The following is a 24,221-nucleotide window of genomic DNA, read 5'->3' as shown; positions in this document are numbered from 1 at the left end:
AAGTTTCTTATGTAAATGATGTTTTAGTTTCCCAAAGATGAAAAGCTCAGAGTTAGGCAATGCTTCAACCAAGTAAAACCATAAAAAAATATATTTTTGCTATGCTGTATACCGTAATCGTTTTCTACTTGTTGCCTTTTACTCAACTATTACATTTGTCACATTTGTGGACTTAATTGACAGGTATCACTGAGGAAACACTGTGAGGGACTACAACACTGTCCGCTGCTAAGAATTTGTATACTGTTGCCAAACATTCAGAATTGTGTACCGTGTCTTTAACAGAATATAAATGGCATTTAAGTACATTGCTGATAATTTACTCTTTTCATGTTCTTTAAAGAATTACCAGACTTTAAATATTTTTCCTCACATAGTCCCATGAAATAAATAAATAAATAAACAAACAAACAAACAAATATATATCCATCCACAATCATACACATTTTTACTTAAACACACAATAGAAAGATTGTATGTCAAAACATCAATAAGGCACACAATTTTATTTTATTAGAAAAATATGCTTCCTCTATCATTCACTTAGTTGTCTAAATTTCTGTTGATCACAGATTTGTTTAAATTAAAAACATCTTAAAAGATGGTGAGCTCTTTCCCTACCCTTCCCTACTTTTTTGAAGTTCAACTGGGATTAGATATAATTACCTAAAGAGTAAGAAAATCATACTAAAAGTGGGTTATTCCATTTTCTTCTGGAAAGACTGCTCCATTGATAGGAAAATGTGCTTACAGGCAGTCTAGTTTGAGAGCAAAATGTGATTTATTTTTCTACAAACTAGCCTGCATGATCCGTTCATCAATACATGTCCTTACATGTGGAAGCCTTTTCCACATGGTGCATCACTCTGCTCCGGGGCTCTTTGGAAGTGAACCTTTTAAGTTCATGCCCTACAGATCCCTTAAGTGTCTGGGAACTTACCCTTTGCTTTTACCAGAGGTTTGAAAATGAAATGCTTTGGGGCTGCACAATGTTGCTGTGCAATTCATTATGGGACAAAGAAATGTCTGGGGTTAGGCAGGCAAGCAACTAATGATCCTTCATTTTGTCCAGAAAACATCAAGATCGATGTGTAGGACATGCAACATTTATGGAACACTGTGTTTTCTTTTCCCTCTAGGGGAGGGAGAAAATACTAGATGATCTCTTTCTGCAGATGGCTACATGATTGAAGTGGGTCTCTCCTTCCCACCTGCTAGTAGCAACACAGTTGCCTGATCCCATACTGTATATATCAGAATTCAAATAACTTGATTTTTTGGGTATGTACATTTAGCTTCATTGATCCAGGTAACCAAAATCTGTGGACAACGTTACAATCCAAAGTGAACAGAATTAGTTCTGGAGGCTCTAATACACATTAACGATCCATGATGTATTCATTAAAGTTAGATCTCTTACGGACAAAAAGGAGGAGCCCCAAGAGAGAAAGCATGAACCAAAAGAAGATATCTACAAAGTTTCCTTCCAACTCACATAATCTGTCAGCAGGAATCAAGATTAAATACCATCATGAATCATATTTAATGAATAAATTGTTGCTAGACTCGCAAATCAAAATGGAAGCAGCAACATGAATGTGGTCAATGTTACACGTCCTTGCAAATATCCTTAACTATAATGTTTTTCGAATTTGAAATTCAGAGCAATGCTGAAGTTTTGGTTGAATTAGATTTCTTTCTTATTCTTGTATAGAAATGACACAGTAGGGGATTTGGAAACTGGATGATCATCTCAGGGAAGTAATTAACTTTGCACCTCCTTTAAGAGAAATCATTTGTCAAAAGTGACAGAAACCAAAATGGCACTGTGTTTGCCCAGTGACACGTGCACATTTCCTCCAAGTCATCCTTAAATAAGGAAGTAAAGAATGCAAATTTGGTACCAATTGTTCTCTACTTGCTTAACGTAAGATAAAAGCAGGGGTCTAGTATAAGAAGATGATTGACTTAACATGCAATCTTTTCTACAGCTTTCTTAGCACCTGAGAATCTCAGGTTACTATTGGATCACTGTGGGGCCATCAATGGCATGACCTTAAAGCATTATATTGAAGCCATCAATGTGAGTTCCAGAAAACTGGAAACTTCTGAATTCAAAGGTGCCAAATCTGGATAATGTAGAACAATGAGATTTTTATAATTTTTTGAATTCTATTTTAGTTGTAGGGGAGTCAGATCAATTATAGTCGGTTTTATTTAGTATACCCACAAGCAAGGACAGTCTCTCTAAAGCTACAGTAGGATTGAAAAAGTTAGGAAATTGGTCATTTCTTTTGAAAATGTCAAAGGAATCACTTCCAATCTGATAGCAGGGCCTGTACTAACATCCCACTTGCAGTCTTCAAGTTGGAATAGAGAATTGGATTAAGATATGAGTTTTTGACAATAACATTTCAATCATCTACAACAAATAAGCAGTGAGGACCAATAAGGGCAAACAGCATACACTCATATTCTATCATACCCATTCTGACTTTGTTAATCAACCCAATGAGGGCATTTTACTACTGGACTTACCAAAATACCCACATTTTGCATTATATCCTGTTTTATTCCATAGCAAACTTAAATATTAAAGATGAAATATCTTCTGTTAACATTTGAAACATTTAATAAACTCTGTTTGACTTCCACTGCATAAATAAGCAAATTCAAGTAATAATGATGGTCAATATCGTATATTTAATTCTATTACATTGAGTGCAAATCTCAGAAGCTATAAACTTATATCTCTTAAGAGTTTTATAACTGAGCATAATTATGTTGCCTCTTGTGTTCCCATGAGATAAAACTGAGTGAGAAACTCATAACCAGGTTCTTGCTATTCACAATGTTTCCATTGGGTGTAGCTATGATATTAGACAGGTTGATATCACAGCCTGTGTATTCAGGAAGAATGCCCAGACATTTGGGGATTTGTAGTGACTTTCTTTGTCTTTAGCATTAAATTGTATTAGTCAGCTATGTTCTGTGGGGAAAACCAAACAGTACAGTTTCAAATCAATCAAGTCAAGAAGGATTTCACTGTCTTTTTCTGAAAATGAAGAAACCTAAAAAAAAAAAAAACCTGAAATGTATTACAACTTGAATCAACAATAATTTCTACATAAGTTGCTCGTTGTTAATTTTTTTTATATAACCTAATTCACACCTAGTTTGAATGCTTTATATATAGACAAGCATCCGTTGGATAAAATGGGATAAATAAGGGGAGAATCCTCTAACAATGCAACCCCTTTATTCAATGACAGGTCTGGGCAGAGTGTCTTAAAGTGTCTTTTATGCTAAAAGAGAAAAAAAATAAGTATTTCTCCTAAAATTCAAGGACAGCTTACATGCTGAGATGAAAACTGCTAACTCTTTTCTTAACAACACCATATGTCTCCAATTGGATCATAATGCAGTCGGTTCTCAAGGGAACGTTACGCATGGAAGCTAACCAAATCGAGGCACAGGCATCAGTGTGTGTGTGCTCTCTGATTAACCAGGAGATGCTACTTTGGATTTTCCAGATCATCTTAGTGAGTGTCTGAAGGGCCTTTCTCCTTCCCCGACACCCAAATGAACTGAGTCCTAAGAGGACCCTGACTTCTCTACAATAATATTTCTATTTTGTTCAGATTTCCTCTTTGATGTAGCCTCAATATATTTTAAGGAACNGCTAAAAGAGAAAAAAAATAAGTATTTCTCCTAAAATTCAAGGACAGCTTACATGCTGAGATGAAAACTGCTAACTCTTTTCTTAACAACACCATATGTCTCCAATTGGATCATAATGCAGTCGGTTCTCAAGGGAACGTTACGCATGGAAGCTAACCAAATCGAGGCACAGGCATCAGTGTGTGTGTGCTCTCTGATTAACCAGGAGATGCTACTTTGGATTTTCCAGATCATCTTAGTGAGTGTCTGAAGGGCCTTTCTCCTTCCCCGACACCCAAATGAACTGAGTCCTAAGAGGACCCTGACTTCTCTACAATAATATTTCTATTTTGTTCAGATTTCCTCTTTGATGTAGCCTCAATATATTTTAAGGAACACGTTTTATTCAACCCCTGAACTCTTGAACCATGTGTTTTAAATAGCAGACGCATTACATAGCAAACACTATAGAGGTCCAGCTTAAAAAAATCAAAAGGAAAATATAAGACGGAAGAAGTCACATTTTATCCCTGAGAATCACCAAAAATGAGAGAGCAACCAATAAACCAATGTGGATTAGTCAGACATTTCTTTATCCACTCATAATTCTTCCTTTTCAGCACTTCATTCAATCTCCAGTANCAGCTGAAATGCTGCACTGTTTAGTTATATGTTATGTTTTCTTTTTGTAGTAAATTTGTGGAGTTTTTTTCAGTTTTTGTGGGGTTTTTTTTTAGAGGGAACTTAAATATTGGGGTTATCTTTTAGGTTAAATATTTAGGTTATCTTTTTTTTCTTTGTGGAAATAGGATGAAGGCTAATTTTCTTTGATTGGGTGTGAAAATAAAGGAAATTACTTCAGTTATGGGTAGCTGGTGGAGAGAGTTACATAATTAGTGCTTTCCACACTTGCCTGGGAGAAACACCTGGAGAGTTTAAAAAAAAAAAAAAAAAAAGACCAGTATGTCGGTAACTGATATTTTTTAAAAATATATGAGATTATGCATTCAGATTTCATGGTAATATCAAATTGCTATAAAAGTTTCTAAATGCAAAAAAACCCAAAAAACATTTCTAAATGCTTCCTCTCGCTCTCTGTACCCTTCTTGTGTGGACTGGTAAGAAATGTCTGGAAACTGGCATCAATCAGTGTACTTCACTGTGACTCTCACTGTTTAGATAGATACATTATAAAACAGAAATCAAAATACCAACATTAATGACAGGAGTCATAAACTACCTTCACTTGAAGTGCATTTTAAAGTATTCTTTGCTGTTTCTCTTCCAATTCACTTCAGGCAATCAGCAGCCAGAGAGTCAAAAGAAAGGCCAAAGAAGCACCAAGAAGATTTTGGTAGTTTTGTGAAAGATGAGATCCTATACACCATTTAAAAATACACAATTACAAAAGCAACCTTTTCGTTCCCAGTGACAACCAAGGGCTTTACCATGTACTCATTTGAATAACAGCAATAAGCCTAGACACAAATGAATGATTACTTAATGGGTATTTCTTACCTGGGATGCCTGGTGGTGTTTTCAGATATTTTCCATTAAAATGTTGAATTACCACTTCACATTTTTCAGTAGACTCCATCCTGCAAAAGAGGTAAACGGGATCATATACTTTCATAAGGTCATGCATATTCAGGAAAAGTAAATAAAAAGGAAAGGGAAAATAGGTAAGCCACGGAAAAGCTTGATTTGAGAATTCTATGAGACTTGTCAACTGTTGCCATGACCACCATGATCAGAATTTCACAAACTCGCCATTGCTGAGAGTAGGTATTATTTACCGCACTGAAGGTTGCCTCTGTGGATGGCGCTAGGCTGGCTCCTCTCCCAGAAGAAATACTGAGGCATCATTTTATTTAATCCACAAAACAAGGTCTGGCATTTAAAAGTGCTCGATAAATATCTGCTGAATGTCTGAATTAGTACACCTGAAAGGAAGGTCTTCACATCAAGGGCTCTGAGGCTTACACAGACGAGTGACCTTGGCAATGAGTGGCAGAGTTGAGATTTTAACTGAGGCTTGTCTAACACCAAAGCCGAACTGTAACTACTAAGCTGTTGTGTTGAGGGACTGAGGAGATGCGCTGTGTCTCCTGTGCGCGCAGTCTAACGCCATGATTACTGTTGTCATCAACACCTTGACATTTTTATTGAAAACCCACTGGGTGAAGGTACAAAAGAGAATTATTTGGGCTCCCAAATGGGAGAGGAGAACATAAATACGTAAACCTCAAGTCCTGAACTTTCTTCACTTTGAATTTTGGAAATCCTCTATTTTTTAATACTAGAAATCCATATTCCTAGACTAGGTTTCTTGGGCCAAATTTTGGCATCTCACTTGCAAGCTAATGAATGAACATTTTGAACTATACCATCATCATGTCAACATTGGCAGTGTTGCCCTATTCTGAGTAGACTAGTATTGGCAACATTTTCTAAATAATTAACTATAGCAGAGTTTTATTATTTTATAACATTGGATGGGAAAGATAAAAATTAAAGGGCTGATTCTGATCAAAGGAAATTAAATCCCCCAAACAGTACACTAGAGGCAAATACAAATCTAGGAAAACAGCTCACACACATACGAAAGACTGTGTATGAAATGTGTGAAATTTGTCTAAAAGCAAAGTATCATTTTGGATTTTCTGCTGTGTTATTAACGTGAGCTTTCTTGGAATGGAGCCTTTTAACTCAAGTTATAAAACTTCCCTACACCTAAATTTTAAGTGTGTTTTCAGGAGCCTATTACATGCCCAGGAAATAAGATAAGGGCAAATATGTAAACAAATGCCAAATAAGTTACACATTTATTACAGCTACAGGAATTCAAGTGTGAGAAGAATTCCAGAAACCAGGAAAATGCCAAGAACTGGGCACAGGAGGCCAGAAGGGCCCTTAGAGAAGTCATGAGGGCAGGAGGCTGAACTGGCCCTGTGTCTTTTGAGAGGAAGTGAGGTGAGCAGAATACTGCCCCTGAGTGGAAATTTCACAGGGGTTGTGGGTACTCTTGAAGATACGTTGAGAGATGCAGACAAGGGCACCTGAATTATCAGGTTAAGGAATTCTAGATGGCATCAGAGACATGTTCCAATGGGGGGCTGTCATTATTTTCTTTCTTTTTTTTTTTTTTTAAGATTTTATTTTTTCATTCATTCGACAGAGATAGAGACAGCCAGCGAGAGAGGGAACACAAGCAGGGGGAGTGGGAGAGGAAGAAGCAGGCTCATAGCAGAGGAGCCTGATGTGGGGCTCGATCCCATAATGCCGGGATCATGCCCTGAGCCGAAGGCAGATGCTAATCGCTGTGCCACCCAGGCGCCCCGTCATTATTTTCTGACTCAATTAAAAAAAAAGAAAGTCGATTCTGATGTACATTCCTATGAGGCAAGGGGTAGAGGCACATTTTTCTGTATAGAGACACATATACATGGCAAATCTCTACCTACCAAGCAAAACTGACTTCCCTGGTGTGAGACCAGGGCAGAACGACAGAACCACGGACTTCGGATAAGCCTGTACTTGGTTTAAAACTCTGCTAGTGCCATCTTGAAATTCTTCATGATTTTCTAACAAGGGGTCCTGCCTTTTTATCTTTCACTGGGTTCCACAAATTATGTTGCTGGTCCTACTATGGCAAGGAAGTGCAGGAAACCAATAGGTTATTTTTCATTTATCAAATGGCCCAATGGATCCACATAGGTGCTATTTTGAAGAATGTGTAAAGAATGAATCAATTTTATGTCCAAATGTGAGGGAAAAAACAACAACCAAACCTCTTTAAGCTTAATAACATACAATTTTAATAAATAAAAATAAAAACAAAGAGAGCATTTTGTTCACTGCCGAATCACAAGTTCCTCCAAGTCAGAAGACTATTGGGTTAGAAAGGCAAGGTGAATCTTTCTCCATTCCAAACATTTAGGAATAGCTAAGTACAGTTTCCCTAACTCCTTCAAGTTTTTCTTTCTCTGGAATCTTTTACAGTAAATCTTCCAAACTGTTATTACTATTATTTTTTTGAAGTAGGAAACTTGCATTTCTAGGAACAAAAGAATTCTAATTCTGCTCTTTCTGTGTCCCCACAGGATCTAGTATCCGTCCTCTCTGAGGGACAATAACCTTCCCTCCTACCAGAGACATGAATGGGAGAGGAAATGTAAGCCCTTAATTACTACAGATGTTACTTTATGGAATTTTTATTCCAGGAGAGCTACAGAATGAAAAGCTTATGCCCCAGAGCACCCTCCTTGTTCAATCTCTCTCTGGATACTCATCTAGATAAAAGGCAGTTAAGAATCTAAAGCTTGCTTGCAAGAGCCCTACAAATCAAATCCTTTCTCTTTGTCTTAAAATGACATGGAATTCTAAATGAAGACTAAAACTAGATTGGGGTGTGGGGGTGGGGGTGGGGTGCACACGTGCTTTTGGATTCTATATAATGTGTTTTACGAAATACAGAGGAAGCTAAAGTACAAATCAGGTGGCTCACCTACTCTACGCACCTAAAATATTTTTGCTCCGGATTGAAAGCCCCAAGTCTTCCCTTTTGGATCCCAAGTATGATCATCTTTTCTTAAGACTATTTTACAGCCCTATCAAGCCGGATGGGGGCTGTTCCTAGTAACACAAAGACAGCGGCAGAGAGACAGCGGCAGAGATTGTTCACTTTGGCTTCATTGAGATTTAACTAAGTGAATGTCTGCAGTGANTTGTTCACTTTGGCTTCATTCAGATTTAACTAAGTGAATGTCTGCAGTGAGCCTTTAGAGACTGTCGTCTCTGAAAGAATAAATGCAATAAAAGTCTGTTTTCTGTAGCTGCCGGCGCTTAGTGTCAAACCATGTTAGGCTGCACCACCCAGCAGTGACAATTTCATTTTAATGCACGGGGCACATTTTAACAAGGCAAAGCAGTCCCAGCCAAGGCAGTGGAACAGGAGCTACCAAGGGAAAGGCTCCGGGTTCCTCATGCATGTTATGTGGAAACCGAACAAAAGTGAGACTGGAGCTCTGGGGGGAAGAGACTGCATTTGAATAGCCACCTTAGGAAGAATGTGCCCATTCTCTTCTCAAGTTTCACAATTAACTGCTTTAAACGCCAGTGCAAGCTATCTGCAATCTGGCCCACGCTTCAGTTGAAACTGACACCAGCATTATCAAGTGAGTCTGAAAAGGCGGCACGCCAGACAAAGCTGCCTTTACATGTCCCTTTCAGACGGGCCACTGAATCACTACAACCGCTTCTATTCTTCCCAGGCGGTACCTGAACCCCCTCGAGTACCTCGGGACAGCTCGCGTGTCAGGCCAACCATTCACCCGAAGATACATTAATTAGGTTCTTACAAGGCTCCAATCATTGTACAAAGCTTCAGGGTTTTCTGTTAGGTCTGATGTTTAAATATAAATACATATTAAAGGTCCCGTTTGACATTCTTTCTTGTCTCAGTGCCTAGGAACCTGGCCTCAGTCATTCAAAACAAACCACAGAATTGTGATTAAAAAAAAAAAATTTTTTTTTTTTTTTACACCAGTTACTAAGGGGAGCCAGTTTCACAGCCAATACAATTCCCACAGGCAACTTACATCAGAGGAGAGTTTGATCCAATATTAGTAGAATGTTCTGGGTCAGACTTAACACACAGACGCGGAAAAGAATTTTGCAAAACCATCTGCAGCCTACCTCTCTCAGCTCAGTAGAGAATCTCTCGGTTTATGATCTTAAAGCAATAAGCATTATTAACCATATATTTAAAACAAACCCACCCTGCCATTTATTTTGGTTAATTAGAGGTTTCCGCTATTGTGAAATTTTTGTGGTTTTGCAATCACGGGCTCTGTACAAATTATCGGCAACTTAGAATATCCCACGTTGCAAGCCAGTCTTCCGTCTAAATCCGGTTAGAGTTACGTAAAGGGTCAACATTAACAGATTTTTAAAAGTCCTAAAATGTACACTCCTTCTGAGATTTCAAAAATAAATTCCATCATTTACTTCTTAATCTATCATAATGGAAAGAACAACAGTCGAGTCCCAGGAACAAAGACGAGTGAAGGAGTTGAATTTTCTTTTTAGTCTTTACAATTTGTTTTCTACCTGCTTGACATTCTGAGGACACAAGTGTCATAAACTCCAAATAATAAAGCAGAGCTGCGTCTCAGCCATCTTCCTTTGCCAAAACCCAGACACGTGGGTAGCATCTTACTCGGCATTACAACACATTCCTCTTTAGGAAGCAAAACTGTGGACAATATTTATTTAACTAATTAAAACCCACTCCAGAGTTTTAGAATCATATCATTTCAGGACTAGAAATAGCCCCAGATATCAACTTCTAAATCGTACAGATGAAAAAACGAACACTAGTTGCCTTCCTTAGAGACTGGAATATGAATCTGGAATAGAACTTTGTCTCTTGACTCTCAGTTCAGGTGGCTTATCTGGAAGAGACGGAGCTCCGTTGCTGGCCTCCCATCATTCCTCCTGAATTCCTGTCCTCGTCTACTTTAATGTGTTCTGATGCTGGATAGATCATGCTGCCTCCATTCTGTTCAATCTCTATTAACTGGAGCAGTTGTTCTAAAAAATGGAGATATACCTTCATGTAATGTGACTAGAAGGGCACTTCACCTCCATGGTATTCTTTCCAAAAGCCTATACATCATATGGATCCAATCATGAGAAAAACATCAAACAAATCCAGCTCTGGAGACATCCCCAGGATACCTGGCCAGTGCTACTCAGGAAAAACAAGGGAAGTCTGAGAAATTGCCACAAACCATAGCAGACTGATGAGACATGACCACTAAATATAAAAATGGTACCCTGGATTGGATTCTGGAACAGAAAAAGCATATCAATGGAAAAATTGGTGAAATCCAAATAAAGTCTGGAGTTTAGTTAATAGTAATGTATCAATGTCAGTTTCTTAATTTTGACATATACACTATGGTGGTGTAAAATGTTAACAAATGGCGTGGTGTATATGGGAACTCTTTATTACCTTTGTAACTTTTCTGCTAAATTGAACTTATCCCAAAATGTTTCCTTTAAAATGACTGTATACTAAAATGATCAAGAACTATTTTCAAAAATACCGATGTCTGGGCCCCAGCCCAGAAGACTCTAATTTAACGGCTTTGGCATGAAGTCCAGGCACATAGTTTTCAAGGCTACCCAGGTCATGCCAGTGTGCAGCCAGGGTTGAAAACCACTGTTCTGGAGCTCTTTGTCACATGTCCCAAACTAGAAATCATGGACTGAATCCAGCCTTCAGGTAGAAAGTTCTGTTGGACTACAAAGAGCTTTTGGAGAATCTGAAATGGTTGTCAACATCTAAAGACTGGGAGACTTCACATGAAAATTTGGATTCCTGATTCCTCTTGAAAGATGATATGGTCTGATCCACATTTGCTGCATGGCAACTATGGTACAATAAAAATAAATTTAGTCTTTGTCCCTGGTTTCTGACACAGAACCCCTAAAATTGGTGATATTTCCTGAGTGAAAGAAGTGTCCTTCATTACTTATAATAAGGCCTTTTTGGCCAGACCTGAGTTTATGTTAATGAAGTGACTCAAGAAGGGACCCCTAGATAGATTCAGGATGGGGCTGATCACCACAAAGACCAAATGATTGGAAGGGTGGAGGCTCCAGCCCCACCTACCCCCTCTGGGGATGGGAGAGGGGCTCAAGATTGAGCTCAATCACCAATGGGCAGTAAATGAATCATCCATGCCTATGCAATAAAACCTCCATAATAACCACTCCTGAGAGCTTCCAGGTTGGTGAACACACTGATTTGCTGGGAGGGTGGTGTCCCCAGGGAGGACAGAGAAGCTCTGAGCCACTTCTTATACCTTATATCTTGCCCTTTACATCTCTTTTGGCCATTCCGGAGTTGTATCCTTCGTAACATACTAGTAAACATAAGTAAATTGTTTTCATGAGTTCTGTGGATTGTTTTAGTGAATCAGCAAATCTGATGGGGTCAAGGAATGCTGGGCGGCTCCCACCATTTAGGATTGGTGTCTGAAGTGGGAACAGTCTTGTGAGACTGAGCCCTTCAACCTGTGAGGTCTGGCGATAACCCTACATAGTGTTAGAATTGAATTGAATGGTTGGACACCCAGTTGGTGTCATAACTGGAGAACCGATGTGGAAAAACAATATGTATTTATTGTTAGGAAACACCACACATTTGGTTTTAGAAGTGATGTCATCATAGCAGCCATGAGTGGAAGTTGAACAGTTGCTTTCTTTCAACAGAACCAGACAGAACCAGTTTGTCGTCATTCCTACCATCCTGTATCAATTGCCAATGCTAAGGTAAAGTAGCAGGTGCTTAATTATCATTAACCTTGCACTATTTTTTCCTTTCCTTTTTTTTTTTTAAATCAGTGAAGTTAAGGGCAAAGAAAAATAAGTCAATTTACCCATGTGTTTTCTGTTTACCCCTCTATATATCTTCTCTGCTCTGTGCCTCAAAGAAGTGATCCATCTATGAACTGTGTCCTCTTAGCTCTTTTATCTGATGGCTTTTCATTGGGTTCAGCCATTGGGAGCCTGGTAGGAGTAAAGAGAAGTCTGACCAGTTCCTTCTTCTTCTCTCTAGGCTTTAGCACCGCCTCTCTGGCTGGGATTGTATCCCTCCCTGTCTCCAGCTGCTCCAGGCAGCACCGCCTTCCGTGGTTCTGGGTCTCACTGGCTCTGGGAGCACTCTTCCACCTGCCTTCAGCTGTCTCAGGGTGGTAAAAGCTTCCTTCTGCTGGTCATCTCTGGGCATCTCAACATCCTCGGTCAGTTCCCTTCACTCCACCCACGCTTTCTGTAAACCCTGCTTCACTCTAGTCTCTTCAGCTGAATCATGTGGGGTGAAATTCTGTTTGCAGCCAGCATGCGGATGGCTCTGCCATAAAACTATCAACACTGGAGGAACAAAATTATCCTAGAGGCTGTGCGTTCGAAGAAAAAGGCAAGGGGGAAAAAAAAAGGTTTCTTTTACACCAGTCTGGGAACTGCTTCTCACTTAGATTATCTGCCTACTTCCTGTTGACATCATTACCGAAATCTGTCCTTTAGCCACAGGTTAAAGCTTTCAAAAGGAGTTTTGGTGAAGAAATGGAAGGAAATTAAAGTGAAAAAATTAAAACTGAGATAAAGGAGGAATCGATAAGTATAGTGTGTTCAGATCTAGAAAAATCTTACCGCTAAATGCCACTGGAATTCATTATCACTTTTAATCAATCTCTTTGAGCTACAGGCACATTTGATTCCTGGATATTATTATCTGTTATAGCTCTTTTCTTTTCTTTATGAAATAGCAACTTCACCTTTTTTCTGGTTCCCAAGCATGCCAAACTTAGTCCCATCTTAGATCTCTGCCTGCCATTTCCCTTTGCCAGGATTCCCTATCCAACCCCCACCAAGAGACTCGCATGCTCCTTCTTACCATCTGTATCTCAGCCTAAACGCTCTCTCTTCAGAGAACTTTCCTGTCCCAGACTTCCAGTCTCTCATTCTGCCGTACTCTCTATTGAGCCCCTATGTTTTATTTTGCCTTTATGGCACTCTAATTATTTCATATGGATTATTTAATATTATTTTCTATTTTCTTATTTTTTCAGTTACATTTTTTGTCTCCCCAGTCTAATAGAAGGTCAGATATTTTTCTCTTATGTACCCCTCTGAATTACCGTATCTAGAACAGTTACTGGCATATTATAGAGCCCAAGACATACTTAATGGGTGAAATGAACGACAATGAATAAATACATTGTTCACATCAGAAAAGGAGGCTCGGAGAGTTTATGTAGCTTGTCCAAGAACACAGATAGATAGGAGGAACAGAAGTAAGATGTGAGCTCAGTTATTTCTGACCCAGAAAGCCATTTTCATAACCACACAGGGTGAGTGGATAGGATGATCCAACTCACAGAAAGCTGAGAATATAGGAAAGATACTAAATGAAAAGACTCACACTAGTAAGTTCAAATGACATTTCCCAGTCTTTCTCCTTTATTGGTGGGAAGAAGACAACCTACCTCTCATCCCCACAGCCATCAGATGGCACAAGAGTCCCCATCAGAGTGTGTGCTTACAGCCAGGACCGGGCAAAGAAACCTTATAGGCCCTGAGCACACTTAATGGTTACTCTTTCCAACCTCGAGGTAACAAAGTTCTCCAATTTCAGCTGTACACGAGTAAATAATATTCAGAACTCTCCTCTCATCCACAGAGGTTGCTCTTTGGGATCCAGTTATTTCAATGTTACAATGATAAAACAAGAAAGCATATGTTTCCCTCTTTCTCTAAGTTTTTATAAAGGCATGTATAGAGCAAGAATTGAGTCCAGGGGCGCCTGGGTGGCACAGCGGTTAAGCGTCTGCCTTCGGCTCAGGGAGTGATCCCGGCGTTACGGGATCGAGCCCCACGTCAGGCTCCTCTGCTATGAGCCTGCTTTTTCCTCTCCCACTCCCCCTGCTTGTGTTCCCTCTCTCACTGGCTGTCTCTGTCGAATAAATAAATAAAATCTTTTAAAAAAAAAAGAATTGAGTCCATAACATTTCAAAATTATAGATTATTTGATGCAATTTAATCCATTTGTTTGATTGGTTGATTGGTTGGTTGATTGCTTGGTTGGTTGGTTTGAGTCTTGAAACCCAGGGCTCTGAATATATTCAAAAAAAAGCAGAATGTTCGGCCACATCTCTAATCATGATCGTGACTTGCTGATGGTGAAAGAAAGGAAGAGGAAATGTGCAGATATTGATCGAGATAAATGAAGAAATATAAAACAAGAACCAAGATCCAGAAGCTGAAGGATGAACCAAGAGTTTAGTCTCCCATGGATCGCATCTGCTGGCACCTGGCTGTGGAATTAAGATTACCAAATGGAGTAACTGCCCTTATTCTCTTCAGTCTCAGCAAACACCGTAACCTCTCTCTGTGCAAACAAAGCTGCAATTTGGAGAAGCCTAATCACTAACTTTACACTTTGGAGATTTTCTTTGCTCACATTTGATTTCCTATTTCCATGTAGGTTGGAGGTAGAAATGGCAAAACAACTGCCAAAACAGCAAGGGGGGGTGATTTTTAACACAGAGATAGACTCCATCAGATCAACAGATAAGATCAAAACACATTCCAAACGACAATTAGGCAAGCATGATGGTCATTTTAACGGGTCATATATTTGCCTGCAAAGGAAGCATTGGTATTTGCCTTATAATTTTTTTAATTCCTATATTTTCATTATGCTGATCCTGAGCCAAAGTTTCATTCTATTTCAGGAGGGGAGAAGATAGGGAGCGAGAAGTATCAGGCAGCAGAAGGTGAATCAATAAAATTTTAAAGATATTCAACACTAACAAAAGAAAATACAAAAAGAGTATTTTTACTGATTTTTAATAATCAGGCTGATACTTGTCTGCCTATAACCACGATTATTATTATTATTATTATTTACTTAGTAAAAAGAAAGAACAGAAACTCTTTAATTGGAAAACGTGTTCATTCAGTGGGGAGAGACAGAACACAGGGCTGCCCATATGTTAAAAGTCATTCAAACAAAATTCCATTTGAATCAAATTAAGAGTACTGAAGAGGAGTGAAAAATACTACAAAATACAAAGGTCTCTGTGCTCAGCGGTCTCCCACGCTCTTTAGCTCACCAGGGGACAGTAAATGCATTTATTAAAGAGGTTCTATGTTTCCAGATGTTGAAGCTGGATTAATTGTGAATGTTTACCCCCCATCCCTTCTGCACTTTGGGTCATTCTTTACCGGCCTCACATAACACTCTTTCAATGTGATTTTTGTTAGACAGACGGTCTCATGTTTCTGGGAATGGGAAATGGGTAACATGAACACACAGTCATGTCCGTCCAGCGTCAGGCTGATTTATGCTCCGATCCTCTCCCTGGAAGGCAAGGTAGCCTGTTGGCACCCACTAGCTCCGCAGTAGTGGGTCTGGCTTGTCTGACTGTCAGCATTCCCACCAGAAACTTCTGTTTTTGGAAGTTTATGACTTGGCTATAAAATGCTGCTTAGAGGGAGGTGGATCTTACAAATTGTTTAAAGTTTCAAGAGAGTAAAAAACAAAAAACAAAAAAAAAACCAAATAAATAAAATAAAATGTACCTTCAGACATATAACTGGTGCTTCTGGAATTTGAAAAGCTGGTAATTGTGCTGTCCGTGCACCCTACTGGCATTCATATCTATGCTTTGAAGTTCAGTGTTTTAAATATAAAATGAAGATACTACCTTTACTTTGAAGAGATGGTTATCAAAGAAGATTAATGTATAACTTGCAATGGGGGGTTCCTTTCTAGTTAAAGAATTTTAGGATATCTTGCATATAAATCAAGGACCACTTCTAGAGTTTAGAAGTGACCAATGGTAATATTTAAAATGAAGCCTGCTGGGGCATCTGGGTGGCTCAGTCAATTAAGTGACTAATTCTTGGTTTCAGCTCAGGTCATGATCTCAGGGTCTTGAGATCGAGCCCCATGCTGGGTGAGGAGTCTGCTTGAGATGCTCTCCTTCTCCCCCTGCCACTCCCCCTGCTCATGCTCTCTCTGAGTAAAATAAAATAAATTAAATAAATAAAATCTTTAAAATGAAGCCTGATAAAAAATTTATTCAGGTTACATGACTTGAGAGAGTCATAAATTCAAGAGATACACACGATTTACAGGCACAATTACAGGCCGACTGTTCTCCTTGTCAAATAAGCATTTTCTTTTAATAACGCCTGTGGCACTGTGAACTTTTAGAGGAAGAAATAATCTGTAGATCAATAAGAGCTGGGCTGATGTGACCTCAGTTCCCTCTAAAACCTCAGGACACCCATCTGGGAACTGGCTTGTCATTATCATCAAATGCTACCGCCCTGCACATAGTCAAAAATAAACAAAAACAAAAGACTTGAAGTGATTTCATTTGTTCCTCATCAAAAATTTACTGAAGATCAATCATGTGTCAGACACCATTGTAAGTGCTGGGACAGACATGAAGAAGAACAAGACACGGTCCCTACACTTGAAGAACAGGACGGGAGATGGATTCATGACCAGTACATTCAACAAAGTGGTAGAGTGTGACTGACATGTCAACAGGAATCAACTCCGTCAGGAAAAACTCCTAAGAATGAAGCCCAGCAATTTGAAATTTTACAGGCCTTCCAGATGATTCGAGAACCAGTGCTAATGCCCTAAGGCAATGCTTTTCAAGGTTTAGAGAGCATGAGAGTCATAGAAAGTGCTTGCTAAACACAGACTGTTGCCTACACCCCAAACACCCCCCACCATTGTTGATTCAGTAAGTCTGAGATAGGGCTCCAACATTGCATTTCTAACCATTTCCCAAGCAATGCTGAGGTTTCTGTCTTGGAAACTACACTTTGAGAACCACTGTCCCAAGGCATCCATTGTACGTAATCCATGAACTTCTCTCACTAGCTACAAGCTATCCTGGAAAGAAGTGAGAAGCTTTGTTGCTCAGGTCATCTGTTTTGTGGTTCACAGGGAAAGCTCCAAATGAGAAAGGCTGAACAATGGAAAAAGGGTGATATTTAAAAAGAAGGAAAACCGTGTAAAAGTGAATTCGTGCATGATCGAGTTTGTGAAGGCAGGAGCTGCAGTGGTTTGAGGAAATGCAGAGCAAAATGTCCAAGTGTGAGAAAAGAGGAATTTGGGCAGACCCACTGACACACGAGAGAGCTAAAATTATTTTTTCATATTATCAAATTAGGTAAGTCATGTGGGATCCTGCTCCTTAGAATTTCAGGTCTAAGCCACATGGAGACTGAAATACTGATTCTTCATCAGTTTCCTGGCTTCTTAAAAAAGAGGCACATTCATATTTTCTTTTGATTTCTTATGCCTAAGAAATTGACTTGAACCTATGTTTTCTTTTTTAATTCACATGCTACTTTCTGAAATTGGAAAATAACATGATTTAGTGTATGGAGACCTATGTTTCCGTATTGGAATGTGACTGGTAATTCCTATTCTAAGCTCAGAGTTTTAAAAGTCCATTGCTTGGGGTTTAGTTATTCAGGAACTTCATTGCAAAGTAATTACGCTAATTACCGCCCACCCATCCATCCTTCCAACAGGGAAAAGGAAAAAGGACTTAAGGAAATGGGCAATCCAATGTGAAGACACACATTAAATAGTGAATTCATTATGATTCTGATGAATCTTATTTGGGGAAAAACAAGCAAACAAACAAACAAACAAAAACCTTTGAGACAAGCTATAACAAGACCACTTAACTTTGAAGGCTGGAGTTAGAGGTCAGAAAAGGGTTCTTTGCAGAAAAGACATTTAAGCTAATACTTGAAGGATAAATAGGCAGAAGCCAAGGTAAGAGTCATGGAAAGTGTAACAGTCAAGAAGGGCTTCTTGTATCCAGGAGAAGAGACAGGAAGACAGAAGGCCTGGAAGGTGAGTGATGTCAGGGATAATGACGTCAGGGATGATGTTGGTGAAGTTGGTAAATTCAGTCATTCAGGCTATGTGGAGGGATATAAATAGTCCCCTGGCATGATCAGATTTGTATTTTTTTCATTTTTTATTTTTTAAAGACTTTATTTATTGATTTGAGAGAGAGAGAGGCAGAAATAGTGAAAGAGAGCATGAGCAGGGGGAGGGGCAGGGGCAGAGAGAGAGAAGTAGACCCCCACTGAGCAGGGAGCATACATGGGCCTCGATCCCAGGACCCTGGAATCATGACCTGAGCTTAAGGCAGACACTTAACTGACTGAGCCGCCCAGACTTGTATTTAAAGAATCATTGGTAGCTTCTACATGCAAAATGCACTAAAAGAGGGAGGCTACATTCACAGCAGGCATAAAACAATAATTTAAAATTCCCACTCTTCCTCTGTTCCTAAAGAAAAGAAAAGGAATATAGGATTTACTCTTTCATGACATCATATACCATAATGATAGTGTTGCCTCTTACAATGTGCATTACTTGGTTCTGCACCTAGAAGAACATTCTTCATTTTAAGCAAACTGAAAATGTATAGAGAAGACAAAAGTGAGAGACATGAACAGTCCAATCTCTGTGCTATAAGCTGAATTGTGCCTACATCACAACAAATTCCTATGTTGAAGTCCTTCGTAATGTGACTATATACGGAGATAGGGCCTTGTATAGGTGGGTCCTCATCCAATCTGACTGATGTCCTTTAGTTCCTTTTTTAAAAGATATTTTATGGATTTATTTGAGACAGAGAGAGCACGAGGGTGGGGTGAAGCAGAGGGAAAGAGAGAAGCAGACTTCCTGCTGAGCAGTGAGCCTGACAACATGGGGCTCGATCCGAGGACCCTGGGATCATGACCTGAGCAGAAGGCAGATGCTTAACTGACTGAGCCACCCAGGCTCCCATGATGTCCTTTAATTTTTTTTTTTTAAATTAAGTTTATTTATTTAAATAATCTCTATACCCAATATAGGGCTCGAACTCATGATCCCAAGATCAAGAGTCACATGCTCTTCTGACTGAGCCAGCCAGGTGCCTTATAACTGATTTCCTTTTAAAGAGAAGAGAGTAAGACACAGACAAAGCGGGAAGACCATGTGAAGATAGGGAAAACCAGGTCATCTACAAGACAAGAAGAGAGGCCTCAGAGGAAACCAAGCCTACTGGCACCTTGATCTTGGACTTCCAGCTTCCAGAACTGTGAGAAAATAAATTTTCATCATTTAACCCACCCAGTCTGTTGTATTCTGTTATGGCAGCCCTAGCAAATTACTATACTCTGTATAGTCCTTTGCAAAAAAAGAAAAAAAAAAATCACCATATACCTTAGAAAATGTTTTCTCTTGATAAAGTTGAAATACGTTCATTTCTCAGCAGAAGTACAAATGAAGGAGAAACTAATTTGTCAGAGTTTTGGGGGGGATGAGAAGTGGGAGAAGGACCAGAATGATGTGCACAGTGTGTGACATGAAGCCCAGCAGTCATTTCAGTGAACTCCCATACTGGCCATCCTTCCCACAGCAGCGTAGACACCATCCAACAATGACTATACTGGCAAAATTCAGAGCTCCCCGTGATGTCATTAGCTCTGCCTTGACCATGCAAATGAGCAGTTACCAATGATCTGAAAAAATGAATGCCTCAAGCACACATTCAAGTCAGGGGGAGTTTTTTCATTCCACTTATTTTTCTTCAATCATCATGCATCTCATATATGGCTACCAGTCTACTAGAAAATGGTGGGGATATGAATTTTCAGATATGGTCCATGACTTATAGGAAGTCAGGTTAGAGATCAGTTTATATTTAATTTATAATTTATCTTTTTTTTTTTTTTTTTGAGAGAGAGAGAGAGAGAGAAAGTGAGCCCAGGAGGGGCAGAGGGAGAGGGAGAATCCCAAGCAGGCTCCACGCTCAGCACAGAGCCCGACACAGGGCTTGATCTCAAGACCCTGAGATCATGACCCAACCCAAAGTCAAGAGTCAGATGCCTAACTGCATGAGCCACCCAGGCTGCCCCTACAATTTGTTATCTTTCCAAGTGGGTTCCTAAAAGTTGGTTTGGAATGGTTGCCAGGTAATGGCAGGGTTTATTATCGATGGACACACCTGTCTGCAAAGGGCTGACTTCCCGATGATACCAGCATCCATTCACTCATCCGTGGAAGTCAGCTGGAGACACACAAACACACCAAGCCATGGAGACACGGCTTTTACTCTTGCTCTTTGTTGTTGAGCAGTTCCTTTTTCTCTGTGGTTTCTTTTGCTTTGTATTTCACGAACGCACAGCAGGCACAACCACTCTAACTCTGGTCCTGGCTGAGATCTTCTTTTGTAAACATCCCTTAAAGTTAAGATGAAAACTACTTTTCCTTTTCTGACAATGAGAAAAGGGCAATTTGCTTTTTTCTGTTCTGTGTAAAACATCAAAACCACACAGCCAGGGCCTCTTAAATACAAATGCCTTCCTACCCCCCCGCCCCTGCATTATATTTCTGGGTTCCTTGGGACTTCCCAGCGATTCCTGTTTCTTGAAATCTTTCTTCTCCTCCTTTTCTTTTTTTTTTTTTTTAAGATTTTATTTATTTATTTGACAGAGATAGAGACAGCGCGAGAGGGGGAACACAAGGAGGGGGAGTGGGAGAGGAAGAAGCAGGCTCATAGCAGAGGAGCCTGATGTGGGGCTCGATCCCATAACGCTGGGATCACCGCCCTGAGCCGAAGGCAGACGCTTAACTGCTGTGCCACCCAGGCGCCCCTTCTTCTCCTCCTTTTCTTGACTGAGAAATTCTATCCTCTCATTCTTTGGAAATCAATGCAAACACATTTGGATGCTTCGTTCACCACATGGGCTCTTTAGCTTTGGGTACTGGGCATTCATTACCGCTAGCAGAAATTGGCAGCATCTGATTTTGCTAATCTACAGGCATAGAGAGAATTGGGAACTGGGTATGCATATCATTATGACCCGAGACACATATAGCCATTCTTATGTACAGATTTTAGCAAGCACAACATATTTATAATTACATTGGAATTCCTTGGATTGAAGGAAAGATACAGAGTCGGTTTGAAAAGCTACTTTTTGGCAAGGAGAGGGTAAAATAGTCTATTGCTTTGGGCCCTAGTGCTAGAAAGGAATGGAATTAAAAGGCAATAAGGAGGAAAGACAAGCAATACGTGTACATAGCAAGTGTTTACCTGGCAAAGCCAACGCCTCTGCTAACTCCATTAGCATCTCTTAGTATTCTTGTGGAAATGACGTGTCCGAAGGGTTTCAGCATATTCTCAAGTTCCTGCTCATCCATAGAAATGGGGAGATTTGAGATGTATAGGTTTGTTGGGTCTTGCTCTTGTTGCTAAGGGAAGGAAAGAAACAAATGCATTAGGTTCTGAATATCGAAAAGCCCGCTGCACAAATGGATAAACTTTTGCTTGAACTGCAATGTAGATTCCCATCTCCAACACACTCTTGAACATTCTTTTACTAAGGGGACTACTTCTTTTCAATGAATTTCCTTCTTGCTGGAGTGTTTCTCATAGAAACAAGGCCGTAAATGAAAAGCAAGCTTTCTGCCCAGCCTCCTTAAGAAAGAAAAATAAACTTTTATTGCAGCTGAACTAAGGAAACATGTGTATTCTTTTCTATTACCACTGACTGCTGCTTCTACTCTCACTGCTCCAATTACCATCACCACTAGTTACAAATGTTGCATTTAGTGAGTGCTCATTACAGGGGTAAGCATTATTCTACACAATTAATATGCGTTATTTTATTCAATATTCCCCATAAATATAATTGCTACTATTTTAAAGGAGACAAAACTGATCCCTAACTTGTCCCAGTTATAGAGCTCATAAGTATCAGAGCCAAGGTTCAAATCTGGAGCTATCGCCGAAGTCTGTGCGTTATTGCCTAAATCCATAGGCTTCACTGTCCGGCTCTACTGCCTTACTCCAGACCAAAGGCTGGGGGAGGGGGGAACCACATCAGCCTCAGCATCACTGTAGAATTTGCTAAAAATGCAAATTCTCAGACCTTACTCCAGAGCCACTGAATTAGAAACTTGGGGGTGGGACAAGCAATCTGTGTTTTGACAAGACCTCCAGGTGATTCTGATGACTGCAAAAGTTTGGGAATTGCTATCCTACACCATACATGTTAATGTTTGAATGAGATTATGATTTCTATCATTTTCTAATCCAAGAGCAATAGTGCTAAATACATTTCTTTAATTGAATGGGAACCCTAACAATTGCTAGCATTATCTCTATGTCCATGAATGTTCTCTCTTTCACACAATGAATTAGTGTTGGGACTTAGTTGTACACACGTAGCAAGATAAAACAGCCATAAACCTGGCATGTTAGCCATTAAGATCAAAATATATCACATATTTAACTGTACCTTTATCTATTAACCAGAACACCAACCTTAACTTGAAGGATAACTGAGATTAGATTGGAAAAAGAAATTCTGAAATCTATAGGAAATGACATTATGCAACAGTGAAACATCTTTTGTAAAGAGATATCATATTCTGTAGAAAATTTGAGGTTTTAGGCACAATGAAAGAAATACATTAAGCAAGATTCCAAATATTATTTCAAGACAAAAAAAATTTGGTATGAAACTATTGTTTTTAACAGTTCTAAATATTCAGATAGGTCATAATATTTTTATTAAGCTTTGAGATTAATAAGATCTATTATTAGGTTAAATTTTTTAACAGTTTAGTTTTCAAGCTTTTTTATCACCAAAGAAAATAGTAAAAATAACGATATAATCAATCAGAAAAAGGGAACACAGCTTTAGTATTTAGGAATACTGTAAATGTAGAAACTGTACAACCGTAGTCACTCTCCCCCTCTCTTTCTCTCTAACACACACACACACACACACCTAAAAAAATGGCATGATCCTAGAGCGAAAACAGAGATAACATCATCTATTATCCTTTCCTAAATGGTCATGATCATGTTTTTGTTTTTGTTTCGTTTTGTTTTTTTGCTGGGGTAATGGGAAGAAAAAAAGAATAGAAAAAGTGGTGTTTCAGATACATAATAAAGAATTTTATATACATAAAACATTTAAAATTTTTTCTATTTATTTTAGGGAGAGACAGAACATGAGTGGGATGGGCTGTGAAAAGGTAGAGAGAATTTGAGGCAGATTCCATGCTGAGCATAGCTGGACATGGGGCTTGATCTCACGCTACTGAGATCAGGACCTGAGCCAAAACCGAGAGTCAGACACTTAACCCACTGTACCACCCAGGCGCCCCTGTACAACTTTTACACTATTTCTACCCATCATTTAATTTTAATCTTTACATCACTCCAAAGGCAGCTTGGCAAATACCAATATATTCATTGGAAAATGAGGAAATGGAGCCATGAAATGGATCACCTTGCCCAAGGACAATCTGATAATTAGTGACAAGAGTGGAATTAGATTTGGTGACCCAGTTTCCTATCTTCTAGCTCAGTGTGTTTCTCACTAGCCCAATGTTTCTTAAGCTTCAATCACCTGCATATCACCTGGGGAATTTCTGCCAGCCATGTACAACTATTTTATTTACTGAAAAACTTTCTTTAAATCAACATACCTTTGGCCTTAAATAACTTCATTTAAAAAGTAACTTGATGTTGCTACCAAACTAAAAAGCTGGTATTACTTGGCATAAATAGGTTACTGTAAGAACAGGAAACAACAAATCAGTGTTATTAATTTGTAGCTAGCTACTGTTTGTTTGCAAAAGGCATTGAATCTCATGGTTGACTTTTTCTCAGTTACAAACGAGATTCGTGATTAAGAGAGGTGTGAGAAGCTCGCTAGCACCAGATGGAGGCTTTTTTTTTTTTTTTCCCTTTCTGGGAAGCATCAGAATTGAGACAGAATTAGGAAAAGAATCATTTACTTACGATGCAATTTCTGGATCCTACACACCTGATCTACTTACGTTCCATGAGAGAGACATGTCCCACAGATTGGGAGTTCCTGCATTAACCCTGAACTTGCGAGACAGGAGCTGCAGACAGCAGTCCCCT

General features: G+C 39.3%; 1 protein-coding gene across 11 annotated transcripts in view; it reads right to left on the bottom strand.

The window, feature by feature from the left end:
- Nucleotides 1-24,221, bottom strand: part of RBMS3 (RNA binding motif single stranded interacting protein 3) — a 692,098-nt gene that overhangs the window by 237,561 nt on the left and 430,316 nt on the right. For all 11 annotated transcript variants that reach the window (XM_034662113.1, XM_034662109.1, XM_034662108.1 and 8 more), the window contains exons 5-6: nucleotides 21,372-21,529; nucleotides 5,179-5,258 (exon numbers count right to left, since the gene is read on the bottom strand). In XM_034662113.1, the coding sequence (XP_034518004.1) occupies nucleotides 5,179-5,258; nucleotides 21,372-21,529 (238 nt within the window). The remainder of the gene's footprint in view (nucleotides 1-5,178; nucleotides 5,259-21,371; nucleotides 21,530-24,221) is intronic.

The sequence above is a fragment of the Ailuropoda melanoleuca genome, chromosome 6 (genome assembly GCF_002007445.2).
Source record: "Ailuropoda melanoleuca isolate Jingjing chromosome 6, ASM200744v2, whole genome shotgun sequence".
Taxonomy (NCBI): domain Eukaryota; kingdom Metazoa; phylum Chordata; class Mammalia; order Carnivora; family Ursidae; genus Ailuropoda; species Ailuropoda melanoleuca.
This window is presented reverse-complemented; position numbering and strand designations above follow the sequence as displayed.